This window comes from Hippopotamus amphibius, chromosome 17 (genome assembly GCF_030028045.1).
Source record: "Hippopotamus amphibius kiboko isolate mHipAmp2 chromosome 17, mHipAmp2.hap2, whole genome shotgun sequence".
Taxonomy (NCBI): domain Eukaryota; kingdom Metazoa; phylum Chordata; class Mammalia; order Artiodactyla; family Hippopotamidae; genus Hippopotamus; species Hippopotamus amphibius.
In genome coordinates this window covers 18,221,658-18,238,172 of record NC_080202.1, presented here as the reverse complement: position 1 = coordinate 18,238,172, position 16,515 = coordinate 18,221,658, and the positions used below count along the sequence as shown (strand labels likewise).

The window sequence follows — 16,515 nt, the reverse complement described above, 5'->3', positions numbered from 1 at the left end:
TCAAAGATACCCAATTAACTATGAACACTGCCAAATTAAATGAGACAACGCTGCCAAATTAAATGAGACAAATGCCCATTTTCCAATTCTTCCCAGTCCAGAGTTAAAAGAGAATAGACTAGACAAAAAATAAGACTGGTTAAAAAAAAAGAAAAAAGAACTGGTATACTGCTTTCCAAAACACATCAGCAAACAGAAACCACAATAGGACTACAAGCATCACAGCTGGCACAGGACATTTATTATTTAAAAAACGAAAAACCAGACTATTACTCATTCAACACAAATACTAACAAGGGCCTACCGTATGCCAAGCACTGATATAACTATTACAGAGGAAATAAACATGAATAAGGCCCTGAAGGAGCTCACAGTTTCACACTAGTCACCAAAACGGAAACAAGATTAGTACCATAATATGTACCAAAGAACACACCTCTCACAGAGAAGCCCAAAGTAAAGAAGGCATTGAAGAGGGTTTATGAAAGAAACGTGAGCTTGATCTGGAAGGATATGCACAGGCGTTTGCCAAGGGGACAAGATGGAAAGGGGAATTCCAAGCAGAGAAGACAAAATACATAAAGGCACAGGAGCAGGAACACATGAAGTCATTTGGTAACCAGGACTGAAAGCCAGAGATAAGCAGGAAAAGGAAAGAGTGCCTTCCTTTTGAATGTCCTGTTAAAGTAAAATAGCCTGGGGATAACGGGGAACCACTGGAGTTACATGATCAGATTTGTTTTTCAAAAAATGACTTTAGGACTACTAAGCAAGACAGATTGGGAAAAGTGACCAGGGACAGATCGGTAAAAGACTGCTCTAGTGGTCCAGTGGCATTAATTAGAGCAGTGACTACAGAGATGGAAAACAAAGGGCAGATTTGGAGACAGATCTGGCAACTGATTGGATATGAGGGGTGAAGGAGAGGAAGGGAGTCAAAATTACTCCAGAGACAATAGCTTGAGCAACTGAGTCAGTAATGATACCACTAACTAAAGTAGGAAATGTAAAAAGAACAGTGTGAGGGGGGAAAGGTGAGATAATAATTTTGGTCTTGGATGTGTTGAGATTGGACATTTAGCTATGGAATTTAGGAGAGAAGCTACTGGAAAACTAGATGAGGAGACTATTCGTGTATCACATGGCAGCTAAAGCCATGGGAGAGTATGGGATGAGACAGGAAGAAGGGAGACCGGGAAGAAAAAAGAACCCAGAAAACTGAGGAAAACCAACCCTTAAGAGACATCAGACGGAAGAGTTAACTGAGGATTAGTCAAGGGAGGAGAATCAAGAAGACAGTGCTGTCAAAGAAGCAAGGAGTGTTCAACAGTGTCAAATCCCCCAAAAGCCAGACGTTAGAGCGGAGTTACTGTCTTTCAAGGAGTCAACAGAGACACCAAAGTAATGATATTCTTTCAACTTTTCCAAGAAGCTTGACAGAAAAGGAGAAGACAGCAATTTAAAAAGGACAAAGGACTGTGCTTTTTCAGCTGGGGCAATTCAAAGACCGAGAGGAGTATCCAAGCGGAGATAAGAAACCAGACTTAGAATTGAAAAACTAAAGACAAATTAAGGACAGACAGAAGGATCATGCTTGATAATGGGTAAAAATGGACAGTGATACCAATTCTGGAAAGGAAAGAGAAATAAAGAAGGTTCACATAAAAATGGCCTCTATTTGCTCTGAGAAATAAGATGCAAGTTATCTCCTGACTGTGAAGGAAGAGCATAATGAAGAGTAGTGGCTTAAAGAAGGTTCCAGTATTTGGTCAAAGCAAGGTACTGTGGTAAGAGCTTACATTCATCAGCTCATTTAATCCTCACTCCCATCCTACGAGGAGGTACAATTACTACCACCATTTTTCAGATGCGCTAAAGGTAAATGTAAGTAACTTGCCCAGTCACACAACTAGAAATTTGCAGAATCAAAATTTCAACCTAGAAAAGTCTTTTTCTAGACCTTCTGCTTTTAACCTGAATGACATAACATGCCATTTGATACTTACAATACCTGAGAGGCAAGTACGGCAGCTATGATCTCCCTCTTACAGTTTTACATGGAAACAAAGATTGCAAAGAGGTAACACCAGGGCTTTAAACTAGTCCTCTGCCTCCAATCCCAATGCTCCTTCAATAATGATAATCAATTATAACTAATGAAAGCTGCTGGGCTTCCTAGGTGGCGCAGTGGTTAAGAATCCGCCTGCCAATGCAGAGGTCATGGGTTCGATCCCAGCTCCAGGAAGATCCCACATGCCGCGGAACAACTAAGCCCATGTGCCAAAAAAAAAAAAAAAAAAGCTGCTGACTATAAGAAAAAGTATTCTACTGCCAATCCATGGCCTCCTAGCCCCCTAATTCACACACTCCATCAGAAAGTGATCCACTACCCTCGACTGAAATGGGGGCCACAAGGGGTGACTTTCCTCAGGCTCGATCTGAGCCCCTTTAGAAAAGTTCAACATGCTTTACAAAGGTCTCCAAGTGACAAGAGACTCTAATCCTGGAGAGGTGCTACCATCCTGAGTAAGCGACTAAGATGGACGATAAGGGAGAGCTTTTTAAACCTAAGTGAGGCCTCTCTAGGGTGCTGGCTCTAACAATCAGTTTGCCTGGTCAACCACAGATTAAGCTTGTTCTTAATATATTTTTGGCAGTAATAACAAGTGAACAGGAGAGGGGCAGCTAGTTAGAGAGGTAACCTTCCAATGGATTTCTCTGAGGAAGCCTGAGCTGAAAAAGCCAATTTTATTCTCCAGCCCCAACCCCCATTCCTGCCACCTGTGAGGTAAGAGGAGTTTTAAGAAAACATCCCATAAGTAAATAACGGTGTTACCTGACTGCATATCCAAAGTGGCCTGCAATTTAGGGGGGCAGTAAATGGCATTTGCTGTGGTTCGAGCAGAGGTTAAGGCAGCTCGGGCTTTTGGCAGGTTGCTCAGGGCATGGTATGTTTTGCTTTCTAAAAGCTGTACTTCCACCAAAAGGGCTTTGTCATCCATCTTTTTCAACTCCCGAAGCAACTGAGAACCTGAAGAAAGAAAAAATACACATCCCTTTGTTAGCCATAATCTTTATATTTTAATACTGTAATATTACAGTATTAACATTACCCTCATAAGAAAACTCAGGATAAAGAAACTGCCTGAACTCAAAAAGAAGTTATCTATTTGCAAGACTTAAATTTTCTGCTCACGTGCTATCTTCTAAAAGAGAAACACACCTTCTACCCCATGCCCAACATCATTAGTTTAGTCATTAGGGAAATGTAAATCAAGACCACTTCACACCCACTAAGATGGCTAAAATTAAAAAGACTGACAATATTAACAAATGTTGGTGAGGATATGGAGAAACTGGAACTCTCCTCATACATTGCTGGTAAGAATGTAAAATGGTGCAGCCACTTTGGAAAACAATTTGACAGTTCCTCAAAAGAGCTACCACATGACCCAGTAATTCTACTCCTGGGTACATACCCAAAAGAAAAACATGTCCACATAAAACCTGTTCAGAACAGTATTCGTAATAGCCAAATAGTGGAAACAATCTAAATGTCCACCAACTGATGAATAGGTGAATAAAATGTGGTACAACCATGCAATGGAATATTATCAGCAATAAAAGCACTGCTATACATTACAAGACAGATGAACCTTGAAAACATTATGCTAAGAGAAAGAAGCCAATCACAAAAGACCACATATTGTATGATTTTATTTATGTGAAATGTCCAGAATAGGCAAATCTACAAAGGCAAAAAGTAGTTAGTGATTGCCTGTGAAGGTGGGCAAGCAGAGACAATGGATGGAGAATTAATGGGAAGTGACAACTAATGGATACAAGGTTGCTTTCTGGAGTGATGAAAATGTTCTGAAATCAGATAGTAGTGACAGTTGCACAGCTCCGTGAATATACTACAAATTACTGATTGTATACTTTTAAAGGGTGAATTTTATGGTCTGTGAATATCTCATTAAAACATTTTTTTTTAATGCTACTATTTGTTTGAACCATATGAAATTACCATTTTGCAGGCTAAGAATTGAATATTGGCAATTTCTTTCAACTTAATAGATCATGAAAGTGGTGTTCCTCCACCTGGGGAAAATATATCCACTAATAAAAGTCCAGATATATCCACTAATTAAAAACAAAAAAAAGCAGCAGGCGAAGATTTCAGGGTGTTTAAACGCCAAAAGGAAAAGCCTTTAGTTGGCCCACTTCAGGTTTCCTATGTATCTGCACCCAGTTAATTTCTTGATTTTTAAAATAGATTTTAAGGATAATTATAAACAGATATAGATGTGATAGTCAGTAAATACTTGCAATTTGACCCTTTTGTTCTCTAAAGTTGACAGATAGTTAGAACTTCTAAATGGCATTTTTCCATGACAGAATCAGTAAATGTAAGCCACCTTAAATCCTTTTTAGAAATACACAGAATATAAATTATTAATATGTAACTTATTAGTAAGAGTAGCCAGGTTTGGAATACACTCATTTAGCCAGCTAAGATGTCTTACTAGCTTCCACCAGCTTACTTACCCAAATGCAATGCTTCCTGGTACCTCTTGGTATCAAAGTACAAAGACACCAGTCTTGCCTAGGAAAGAGAAAAGGCATTGACTGATGAAAAGGGGAAGAAAAAAGCCAAAGAAAGAAATCAAAGATTGACAGTTACAGAACTGTTACTGTTGAATATTCAAGTCCTGATGAAAGCATCAAATTCAGCCTAAAAAAATCATCTAGCCCGTGATATTATCTCCTATTATAGCCAGTGACTGACTAAACCATGTTGCTGCTTACTTTTCTGAGCCAAGCAGAAGGTCTGTCTCAAAACTTCAACCAGAGCAATTCTCATGAGTAGGACTACTACCAATAATCTTGAGTGCCTGGATAATACAAAGTTGCTAAAAATACTTTTGATCAGGACGGTGTTACTTATATGCACAGTCCTTCAAATGCCTAGAGATCTGAAATGAGTACTAACGTAGGCACATACCTCCAAAGCTTGGCGTAAGAACGTTCTCTTCTCTGATTTGGCCCATTCGATGCACTCTAAACACAACTCGACCTGCAACAGGCAGAGACAGTACATGCAACATTACGTCCTCACATTCTTCCCACAAGCCTTGCTCTGGAGAACAGCTTTCATCTCCTTCTTACATACCCATGGTTACTACCTCAGCGGCATGCCTTGATCCCCAGTATCTCAATATGTAATGGTTGTATCATAATGGAAAATCAACTTGGCTTTTTACACACAAAGTATCTTTGTGTTTAGACTGTATTCCCTTGGAAAAGAGCCTCATCTTCAAGATTCCTCTTCTACCTTCTCAGGGGGGACTCAGGCTACATACGCAGCCCTAGAATGTAGATTTCTATAATGGCTGAGAAATTTTTAAAGCAGAAATTCCCCCCTGAATAGTAACAATAATGTGTTCATGTGAATATATTGGTCATAAAGGGGAGAAATTCTCAGCCTAGGCCCAAGGGTCTTACGCTGAACAGTTGCTTCTAAGACTCAAAAGGTCCAGCTGGCTCTTCCCTTCCAGATTCTAGGAAGTGCAACTAACAATTCTCATCACAATACAGCAAACTTAGCTCGTCCTAAAGGGAGTAAAAACAAATTAGAATTAACCTAACACTTTAAGGGGCTTTTAAGCTTTCTTTAAAGGCACTCTGAACCCCAGTTCCACCTGCTACCCAAGCAGTAATGTAGCATGCAAAGTAACTAACTTAAAGTAGTGTTCTATGCTAGATGGTCTACATGCCATAGGTGCCCTTGCCATAGTAGCTCTAACAAGTACATATTAAGTGCTGCATATCTTGTTTTTAATTAATTGATTTATTTATTGGCTGCACTGGGTCTTCATTGCTGCATGCAGGCTTTCTCTAGTTGCAGCGAGCGGGGAGCCTATTCTTTGTTGTGGTGCGTGGGGTTCTCATTGCAGTGGCTTCTCTTGTTGTGGAGCACAGGCTCTAAGCGCACGGACTTCAGAAGTTGCGGCACGCTGGCTCAGTAGTTGTGGCTCGCAGGCTCTAGAGCTTAGTTGCTCCACGGCATGTGGGATCTTCCTGGGCCAGGGACTGAACCCACGTCCCCTGCACTGGCAGGTGGATTCTTAGCCACTGCGCCACCAGGGAAGTCCCAAATGCTGCATATCTTGTATCACTTCTGTTACTGAGTTTTATATAGATTCATAATCAGAGCATAAGATAAAAAGAAACTGAGCTTTCCAGAGAACTGATTGCTAAAACAACAGGTTTTTATATAAATCCAAATTTCTCTTAAGAGATGTTATAAGGAGGGAAAAGTAAAGGGACATAATCCAAGTTGACAGACCTTCTGCCTTTAGATCCTAAGTCCAAGCTCAGAAGATAAATGGATGACATTACATGGTATCTGGAGGATTCACCAGTAAGAGTCAGTGAAATCTTTATAACTCACTGGCACCCCCTAGTGGCTACTTAATCCCCAACTCTAAACTCAACCACCCTCAAGCAGTAAATTCTACAAAACTTAATATAAAAGCAAGCCAATCACAATTCCAGAGTTTTGAGTTTTGCTCTAAAAAGCCAAACTCAAAGTAAGATCTCTGTTCATGACATGAATGGAACTTAAAATATTTTGCTGAATATCTTTAGCAACAAGAATAAAAATCTTTAGTCCTAAGTGTCTTCAGCAGCTAAGAAATGCTTACCATCAGCTTTACCCAGTAAGCTTTTTCAAGCAATGAAGAAATGAAAGCCTCGGTTCCTGATTCAGCAGTCTGGAATAAAAGGTTGGCCACTCTGATGTACATCCCTAATTAAGAAACACTGAGTTCTGCTCTAGCATTTCACCTGTCCTTATTTCCCTGACAGTCCAGATGTTAAGTGACGCATCCAAGGTCACATATCAGCTGTTGGGACCTGAACTTGACCCTACTTCAACCCAGCCTTAATAAATTCAGGTCAATACAGACATTTCTCCTAAAGCAGGGAATTTTTAAAACATGAACTACTTATCTGTTATCAATTACAGGGTACATGATTTGCAATATCTAAGACTGTAACTGGTGAAACCAGTGCTTCAGTTCTAAGAAAAAATGTTAAAGGCCACTGCCCTTGCTACATAGCTGTTTTGTTTGAGAGGCTCTGTGCTTTGTTAATGCTAACAAAGGGGATAAGGATACACAAGAAGCCCACGCTTCTGGAGGAAGCCCTTGCTTGAGCACAAAAGCTTGACATGGTCAAAATTAGGTATTTTTTAAATAAATGCACTTAACCATTTTTATATGCCTTTATTAACTAAATTCCTAAGGGGAAGAATTAACTACTTTTCTAAGTCTGAAATTCTCTAGCACAAACTCCCTTTTTTTCCATTGAAATAACTGTTTCATTAACAGGATTTTTGATGTAAGGCTTCTTAAAATGTGCTATTGTGTTTCAGTTGGATAGACCAGCGGTCCCCAAGCTTTTTGGCACCAGGGACCAGTTTCATGGAAAGCAATTCTTCCACGGACGGGGGTTGGGGTGGGAGTGGGGGACAGTTTCAGGATGATTCAAGAGCATTACATTTATTGTGCACTTTATTCCTAATATATAATGAAATAATCATACAAGTCACCATAATGCAGAATCAGTGCAAGCCCTGAGCTTGTTTTCCTGCAACTCGATGGTCCCACCTGGGGATGATGGGACTGCCTCAGCTCCACCTCGGATCATCAGGCCATCAGGCATTAGATTCTCATTAGGAGCGTGAAACCTAGATCCCTAGCATGCAGTTCACAGCAGGGTTCGTGCTCCTATGAGAATCTAATGTCACGGCTGATCTGACAGGAGGCAGAGCTCAGGCGGTAATATCAGCGAGTGATGGGGAGTGCCTGTAAATACGGATGAAGCTTCCCTTGCTCGCCCACCACTCACCTCCTGCTGTGCGGCCTGGTTCCTGACAGGCCACTGACCGGTTGGGGACCCCTGGGATAGACTATACCAAAAAATGGCTTCCCACAGAAACTGCCTACAGATCCCTGGAAGGTAAAACTAATTCTGGAATTTCAGTTCACTATTTGGCAAGGATCTTTCAGTCTTCTTTCTCCCCTCTTCACCCCAATTCTCTACTCCCCTCCTCTTGCCAACCGCCCCAATCCTCAGTCCCCCACCCCACCCATATAGCCTTACTTCCTAGGCTCTAACTAAACCTTAGTACTGCAAATGACCAGAACCTAACCTGAATCATATCAGCTTTTGGAATATAGCGAGCTGAAGATTGTTCTGTAGATCTGACTTACAGTTAGTTCCCAAATACAAAAAGGCAAGGAAAATCCCCTCCCCCATACTCTTGGTGTGAAACTCTCCAACACTCCTAGCTCTTGGTACCAAACTCCCCAAAACTCCTAGCTCTCTTAACAGTGTCCAAAACCTTCATATTTTGCCTCAGGACTCCATAGTACTGTGACAGTGATTCACCTATGACTTGCTCCTCTATCCTTTCTCATCAGTCAATCAAAGGATTGTAAAAGAATAGAATTTTCCAAGATGAAGACTATATCCAATTTCCCCAAGTCAGAGGCCTTGAGTCACACAGACAAATGTAGTTAATACTACCCCGTGCTTATATCTCAAGTCAATAAACTTAAGTTTTAATTCAACAAAGTACCTCCCGAGCATCTACCACAGAGAAGGTATAACCCATACATTCCTTCAACAAATACTAGTTATGTAGCTTCTCTAGGCCAAACCCCTGGAAGTGCAGAGGATACAGCAGTGAATAGGACACAGTAGCTACCCTCATGAAACTTATATTCTAAGCAGGAAACAGATGTTAATAAGTAAAATAAATATGAAGAAAGCAGAAATCCGGTATTTTAGATAAGGTGATAAAGGAAGGTCTCTGAGGAAATGAGATGCAAGCAAAGACTTGAAATGATGTGAAGAAAAAAGCCATGTTAAGATCAGGCTGAGTGGGACTTCCCTGGTGGTCCAGTGGTTACAACTCAGTACTTTCATTGCAGGGGGCACAGGTTCAATCCCTGGTGAGGGAACTAAGATCCCACAAGCCATGCAGCACAGCCAAAAAAAAAAAAAATTCAGATGTATACAAATGCCCCAAAGCTAGAACAGTTTAAAGCTAAGACAAAAAGGCCAGTGTTACAGCTGTAAAGAAAGTAAAAGAAAGAATAATATGGTGGGTGAGATCAGAGGTAGCCACGTTTAAGGAACAGCCATGATTAGGAATGAGAAAGGCACTGCGGTACTACAAGGTATACAGGGCTTCATCTGAATGAGACTGTATTACGGTAGAGAAAATAAAGAAAATGTTCAAGTAATCATAATACAAGACAAAATAATCAGAAATATAACATATACAAAATATAATGTGGATCACTAAAGCGTTAACATCACAGTGATGTCGACAAGGAAAGATTTCAGAGGAGGCAGTACTTGACATGGAACCACAGGAGGGAGAGGTATGTCATGAAGAGTGCACAGGATTCATTCAGTAAGTATCCAACAAGGCTGGTATGTTTGCTACACTTCATAGAGTACCAGTAGATCTGACTGTCAAGCTAAGCTGTACCGTGGAAAAATATGAAATACCTAATTCTGCAGGCAACGGGAGAGCCACTGAAGGCTCAAGTCAGGGGTGAACAGAGAGAGGAATAAAATGTTCAGAGGGTTACTGGTAGGGTAGCTCTCAAAACGGTGGCATGAGGCTTTTGCAGTAGTCTAAGAAATAATTAGAACCCACTGTACATCAACAATACCTCAAAAAAAAAAGAAGAAATAATTAGAACCCAAACCAGATGGCAGTTGTACATAGAGAACAAATATAAAGAGGTGGAGAATAGATTGAAGAAAGTTGCACTGACAGAATTTAATAAATGGTTGGATGTTGATGTTGCTATGTTGAGTTTGAGGTGCAGGTAGAACCATCTGGCTGATTCATAATTTAATCCAAAACAAGCAAATAACCTATAATCCACAAAAATTACTGAAAGAAGACCTGCTAAGTGGATTAAGACTCTGGCTCTTCATAAAAAGCTAAACTACTAATCACTGAATACAAACAAACAAACAAACAAAAAACAGTTCTTACTTAGCACTAAGAAGACACTGACAAAAAAAAAAAAAGACACAATACCTAAGAGTGTTTCCTTTCACCCTAGGATAAGGAAGAAAGGTTTCTAGTTGACAAAATAGTAATGTGCAACGAAAAATAGCAATGTGCACACACAGTTAAAGGGAGGGCCTAAGCAGGCACGGAATACATGACAAAAGCCAGTAAATCCCACTAGCCAATTACAGGAGAGCACTACATTATGATGGGATAATTTGGATAAAGAAGTAGGAGAACTGACCATTAAACAAACACAGTTCTATCCACTGAGTCAGTACCATGCTATGGGAAGGGACAAATTCCAAGACTTCAGTGTCAAAGAAGCAGTTTGTATAATTAATTTTTTCTGTCTAAAATGTTCCAAGTAACATTTATTAGTCCGTTTCAAGCTAACATTTGTTGGTCAGCCCATTCTAAGGCAACCTAGGGGACTTCCCTGGCGGTCCAGTGGTTAAGACTCCGTGCTTCCAATGCAGGGGGCAGGGGTTCGATCCCTGGTTGAGGAACTAAGATCCCACATGCTGCATGGCCAAAAAAAAAAAAAAGAGAGAGAATAAGGCATCCTAATGCAAACAAAAGATGGGGTGTCACTTTTTCACGAGAATAAATACAATTTTTTTTTAAGTTAGGGTTATATAAGAGTAGTACCCCTTAGAAAAATCACTTTCTTTTAAATTATTCATAAAAATAATTCTAATGCTTTGGTTCAAAAGACAGCCATCTACATATCTATTTTTGATCTACTATCATGAAACACAGGTCTGCCAGAAACAAAAGAATTTGAAGACTTCACTACAAATGAATTTCTACAATGAAGTTAGTTTCTGTGTTTAAACTAGGTTTCAAAGCATCATTAAGGCAAGAAACCAGATTTTACGAAAGACATGATTTCAAAATGAGATCCCTATGTCCTAGGTTTCTGAAGTTCCCCATTATTTACTCAATACGTCACTAAGCCCCTTCGTATCTTTTATACCCACAGAGCCTATGGCAAACAATGAGACATATAACCAACTACCAATTCCTAGCCCTGCCTTTATACCATCTGACATTTTATATATTTGTTTATTACCTGCCCTCCTCATTAAAATATAATCCTCATGAAACAGTAACTGTATGCTGTTACAAATGAATCCCCAGTACCTGTAACAGTGCCTAACACACAGCAGGCACTCAATGAGTGCTGATCAATAAACTTACAGAAAAGACAACAACTATATTGTTCCTACAAACAGATTCAAGCAACCACCATATACCCTGCTTGAATCTGCCACTTTTTACAGAATGAATTTTAACTTTGGTAGTGTCTCCTTCTCCTGAATTGCAGACAATACAGTTATCTTTGAAAGGAATGGGAACAGGCTCAGTGATTCCAAAGAGGCACTCCTCAGCGCAGCTCAGGGTCTAGTCTGAACACATAGAGGACGTGTACAGGTACACCAGTCACTTCTGCACACATGAGACACAAACAGATGGATGCTCACCCCTCAATAAAGGCATAAATGCAGTACAAGACAAGCCAAGAAAGGATGCCACAGGACTTAATTAGTGCTCACAGGGAGCTCTGTGACACAGAATGAAAGGTACCACAGACACAGAAAACATTACAAAGGTGTGGCAATACAATACCTCAAAGACAAGAATCAGTTTGTGACCCTGATGTAATGAGGATTCCAAGGACCACTGACAATCTCCACTTACAAAGCAAAGCATGGAACAGACCCAAAGTATTAAATGCCCTGTAACAAAGAGAAACTGACATGATAAGTCCTGCGCTGTCCTCCCAGCTGTCCCTTCCACATTAGTACCACAGTGCAGGCAGGCATTCCTTTCACTGAAACAATACTTTGCTCCATACTGTCTACCTTCTGTCATTAAGGTAGCTTACCTCCTGTCCTGTAGCTGCTTCCATATCAAGAAACAGATCAAGAAGAGATCGGACCAGACGAGCTGCTTTAGCCTTGCTGATGGAATTCAAGAAGGGTCGAACATATTTCAGGAGTCCTCCAAGCTCTGTGTAGAAGGCAATTCAGACAGGAAAAAGTACACATCAATATCAGGCACAAAACACCCATTAAAAAAATGACCCCGAGGTCATAAAATCAGTACTGATGTCTGGAATCAGTCAAAATGAAACTTACGAGGAATTTAAAGCATTCTTAGCAGGTAACAGAGTAGCAAAAAAGTTAACACATACCTAATCTGTATTCCACTCCCCACCCAGCCACTGGCTTACTGTGAGGGTCCTGGGAAAAGCTCATGTCTCTGCCTCATGAGTACAGCAAAGTACTCACACTCTCAGAAAGCAGTTTTCTAGAACGTGAAATACGCTATGCCTCTACCACCTCAGACAAAACTACTTCCCCACAACGAACAAATTTATCAGGTTACAGGAGTTAATTTTTTCCCCCTAATTTCCAACCAAGTCTGTCTTAGCAGTTCCCCTTAAACAGAGATTTTCAATTCCAGGTTCCTTTTACCTCCCTTCCTGAAGTAATGCCCAGTTGAGCCTTTTACCAATATAATTTCCACAGCACTCTTTCGAATCAACTTTTCACCTAAAAGGGTGTTTGTCCCTTAAAGTTATACTACACCCTTTTAAAATTCCTCATTAATCTGCAAAACTTAAGTCTTAAACTATGACAAAAAAGGTGTCCACCACAGAGGTTTCCCCCACCCCTTGTGCAAGAAAAGAGGGTGGTACAGTAATTCTAAGCGAGCATCTTTAGAAACAAAGGTGAAAATTAGAGAATATTTCAACTCAACAACTAAGGAATGGAATGTAGGTTAAAATTACTTTAGTGCCACTGCCTCCAATTGTAGACTCATCCTCCTGAGAACTCGAATTCAGGGCAAGCAAACCTCCCCTCTCCAGAGAATGCTAATTCCGGGCCTTGTGTCCTCATCTGCCTGCACAGTCACAGGATACATGAGACTGTGTCAGGTATAAAAGGAACTTTACGCAGAGTGGAAAAGTTCATCTCTCCCTTCACTTCCCAGTACTGACCTGTGATTCCTACCATCTAAGGTTTTTTTCCCATTCTGCCACTTCATTCATCCCTGTACTCACTACACACATGCCTGCTTTCATGTCTCACTCATGCTGCATTTCCACCTGGAATCCCTCCCCACCACCTCAACCTATGTAGATCTTGGATATCCTTTTAGGTTCAGCTAAAGTCCTATTGAGTCTTCCATGCCAGTGCCAGGCTACACTCTCCCTCAAATTCCTTTCGCATTTATGCAAACTTCAATTATGTTATATAATCATAGCTTTTTAAAAGTAGTCTAGGGCTTCCCTGGTGGTGCAGTGGTTAAGAATCCGCCTGCCAATATAGGGGACACGAGTTCGATTCCTGGTCCGGGAAGATCCCACATGCCGCGGAGCAACTAAGCCCACGTGCCGCAACTACTGAAGCCTGCTCTCTAGAGCCCATCCTCTGCAACAAGAGAAGCCACTGTAATGAGAAGCCCGCGCACCTCAATAAAGAGTAGCCCCCGCTCTCCGCAACCAGAGAAAGCCTGTGCGCAGCAACGAAGACCCAATGCAGCTAATAAATTTATAAAAAATAAAATAAAAAAATAAAAAATAAAAGTAGTCTAGTGCAAAGTCCTTTCTGAAACAGCAATTCCTACTATGCTTGAACAATTCTGAACAATCTCTAGTGACAGAAGTATTCAGAAAGTAGACAATTCCAATGTTGGTTAAACTAAATTGTTCTTTTCTGAAGCATGAGTCTATACCCTCCTTTCACATGGCTTCAAATATTTGAAGATAACTATCACTCATATCTCCCTGACTTTCCCTTTCTCCAAGCCAAACCGCTTTAGCTATCTCCACTATTCCTCCAATGTCCTGCCTTCTAGATTCCTTGTCACCTTAGTTGCCCTCCTCTGAATAAACTCTAGTTTACAAATGTACCACCTGTGGTACCCAGAACTGAAATCAATGTTCCACATAGAGTCAGACCAGTAGAGTCATGGCTTAATTCTCCTGATCAGATTGCTACATATAACACAAGAAGTATGTTTTGCTTTTGCTAAAAGCACTCTTTGTTTAGACTTAGTCCATAAGGTCTTTTTGCACAGACAGGTAATTCCCCACGTTCCTCTGTTTTGATAAATAGTTTAAGTATATAATTTTATACTTTCCACACGGAATTTAATCTTGCTGGCTTTGGCAATAACTCTAAATCTTAATTCTGTTCTCTACTATACTGAATCATCTACAAAAATAAGCACATTTTCTGATATGGCTTTAGGTATAATGCCAGATACGGACCAGAAGAACAAGGACAGATCCCTATGACATGATGCTAGAGACTTCCCTCCAGGTCAACAAAGGACCCATTTGTCATGGCAAATGTTCAAAGACCCTGCTTACATCAGATATGTTGTCTATATCATTCTTCCTAACACAGGGGTTGGCAAACATTTTCTGTGAAGGACCAGATAGTAAATATTTCTGGCTTTGTGGGTTATGCGGTCTCAGCGGCAGGCACTGAACTCAGCCACTGTAGTGCAGAAGCAGTCACGGGCAGTATGTAAACAAAGGGGCATGGCTATGTTCCAACAAAACTTTATTTACAAAACCAGCTGGCAAGCCATTGTCTGTGGAACCCTGCAGAGCTGCTGTCTGATAAGGCTAACCAAAGAGAAATAAGGTGAGTCTGGAATAAGCTTTTCTTGATAAACCCACTGCTTTATGTGATTAAAACCTACTTATCAAATAATCTGTCCCAGAACTTCACTGATGATTATCAGTTTATAGGGTCTAGAATTTATTCTTTTCATTATCTTTTTGAAAAGTGGAACAATGTTTGCCCGTCCTCAGTCTCCTTATACCTCTCTCTCCTCCATGATTTTTCCCAGAATAATAGTGGCTCTATAAATGTATCTGCTACAACCATTCTTTTGATATTAAAAGACAGAAGTTGTCAGAGCCTAGAAACTTTAACCGACTTAAAAAGACTATCTGCTCTCTCTTCTCTCACCTACCTTGACTTTAATTCTCTCTTTCTGATACTATTTCTATCTTTTTCTTTTTGAAAATCATTTTCCTTCCTGGAAAAGGCAGAAGTGAAACATGAGCTAAGGAGTCTGCCTTCCTCTCTAGCACTTGCTAGCACTACAGTATCTTCTCCAAGTTATTCTTCTTACTCTAACAGAAACACAAATGACCTCTTAGTTGCCAAAAGACTCAGTTTATTTTTCATTTTAATCTCTTACTGTTTCTTATTCATTCTTGGTTATATTCTGTTTCTTTCCATTTTCACACATACTGATTTGTTTTTTATTTCTTACAGAATCATATTGACTTCTTCCTTCTAGTCTTACTGAAATTATTTGCAACTGCATGACCAGAACTTCCTTTTCAGAACCTCAAAGAACGCAACACACTCCTTTTAAGCATCCCAGGCTGTGCAATCTGCAGATCCGGAGCCCAGGCATCATGTCTGATGACGGACACCACCACTCTCCATCACTACTATGCAACAGACACTGCCTCCTTCACGAATTCCCGAATAACTGCTCAGCACAGTATAGCCATATGGTAAATACATAACAAAAGTGAAAATAAATGGAACAGACATATTTTCTGTTCTAGGGAACCCAAAAATCAAAGGAAACAACACAAACCGATCAATTATTAATAGCTGAACGTAAGCCCTGAAACTTTCTTACAGTACTCGTCAAAGTCTTTCTTAGAAAAGAGGGCAGGGCAGGAATAAGAGGGAGGGCAAGGAATAAGGAGAGAGTAAAAGCAAGAAATAGTATTTTCAAGCAAAACAGTAACATTTTTGGACAAATTTTCTGAAACACTGACTATACTACATGCTGTTTTTAATTATCCATTCTACTTGAGAAACAACAGAAAAATTGTTTCAGGGAACTCCCTGGCAGTCCAGTGGTTATTCCACACTCTTACTGCCAAGGACCCAGGTTCAATCCCTGTTTGGTAAACTAAGATCTCACAAGTTGCACAGCGAGGCCCCCCCTCCACCAAAAAATCACTTCACCTGGCTTTCTAATTCTTTCAGGAAAATTACCTTATTAATTATATTTCGTGTACACTAATTATCAGAACTATTTTGCAACCCCCAAGCTCACATTAACTGACAGGCAAAAGGAATCCATAAACATGATAAATAGGAGAGAAGTCAGCCTAAAATGAAAAAATCACCACCTACCACTGATAACTCCTAAGTGGATAACTATGGGAAGCAAATACTTCAACGTCATGAGCGCTGAAGTAGGACCTATATGGATTCAAATCCTGAGTTTCCCATACTAGCTGAATGCCCTTAAATAAGATATTTAACTTTTCTGTGCTTAGTTTCCTCAGGTATAAAATGGGTAATAGTATCTACCTTATCAAGTTATTTCAAGGCTTCAATAAGCCAAAT

General features: G+C 40.2%; 1 protein-coding gene across 3 annotated transcripts in view; it reads right to left on the bottom strand.

Annotated features, from left to right (window-relative positions):
• PSMD11 (proteasome 26S subunit, non-ATPase 11) overlaps window positions 1-16,515 on the bottom strand; it is a 29,797-nt gene that overhangs the window by 9,629 nt on the left and 3,653 nt on the right. For 2 of the 3 annotated variants that reach the window (XM_057714404.1, XM_057714405.1), the window contains exons 3-6: window positions 11,997-12,121; window positions 5,006-5,077; window positions 4,549-4,606; window positions 2,837-3,031 (exon numbers count right to left, since the gene is read on the bottom strand). In XM_057714404.1, coding sequence (XP_057570387.1) covers window positions 2,837-3,031; window positions 4,549-4,606; window positions 5,006-5,077; window positions 11,997-12,121 — 450 coding nt within the window. Of the gene's footprint in view, window positions 1-2,836; window positions 3,032-4,548; window positions 4,607-5,005; window positions 5,078-6,707; window positions 6,947-11,996; window positions 12,122-16,515 lie in introns of those variants that run through there. The other variant, XM_057714406.1, reaches the window with a different exon arrangement.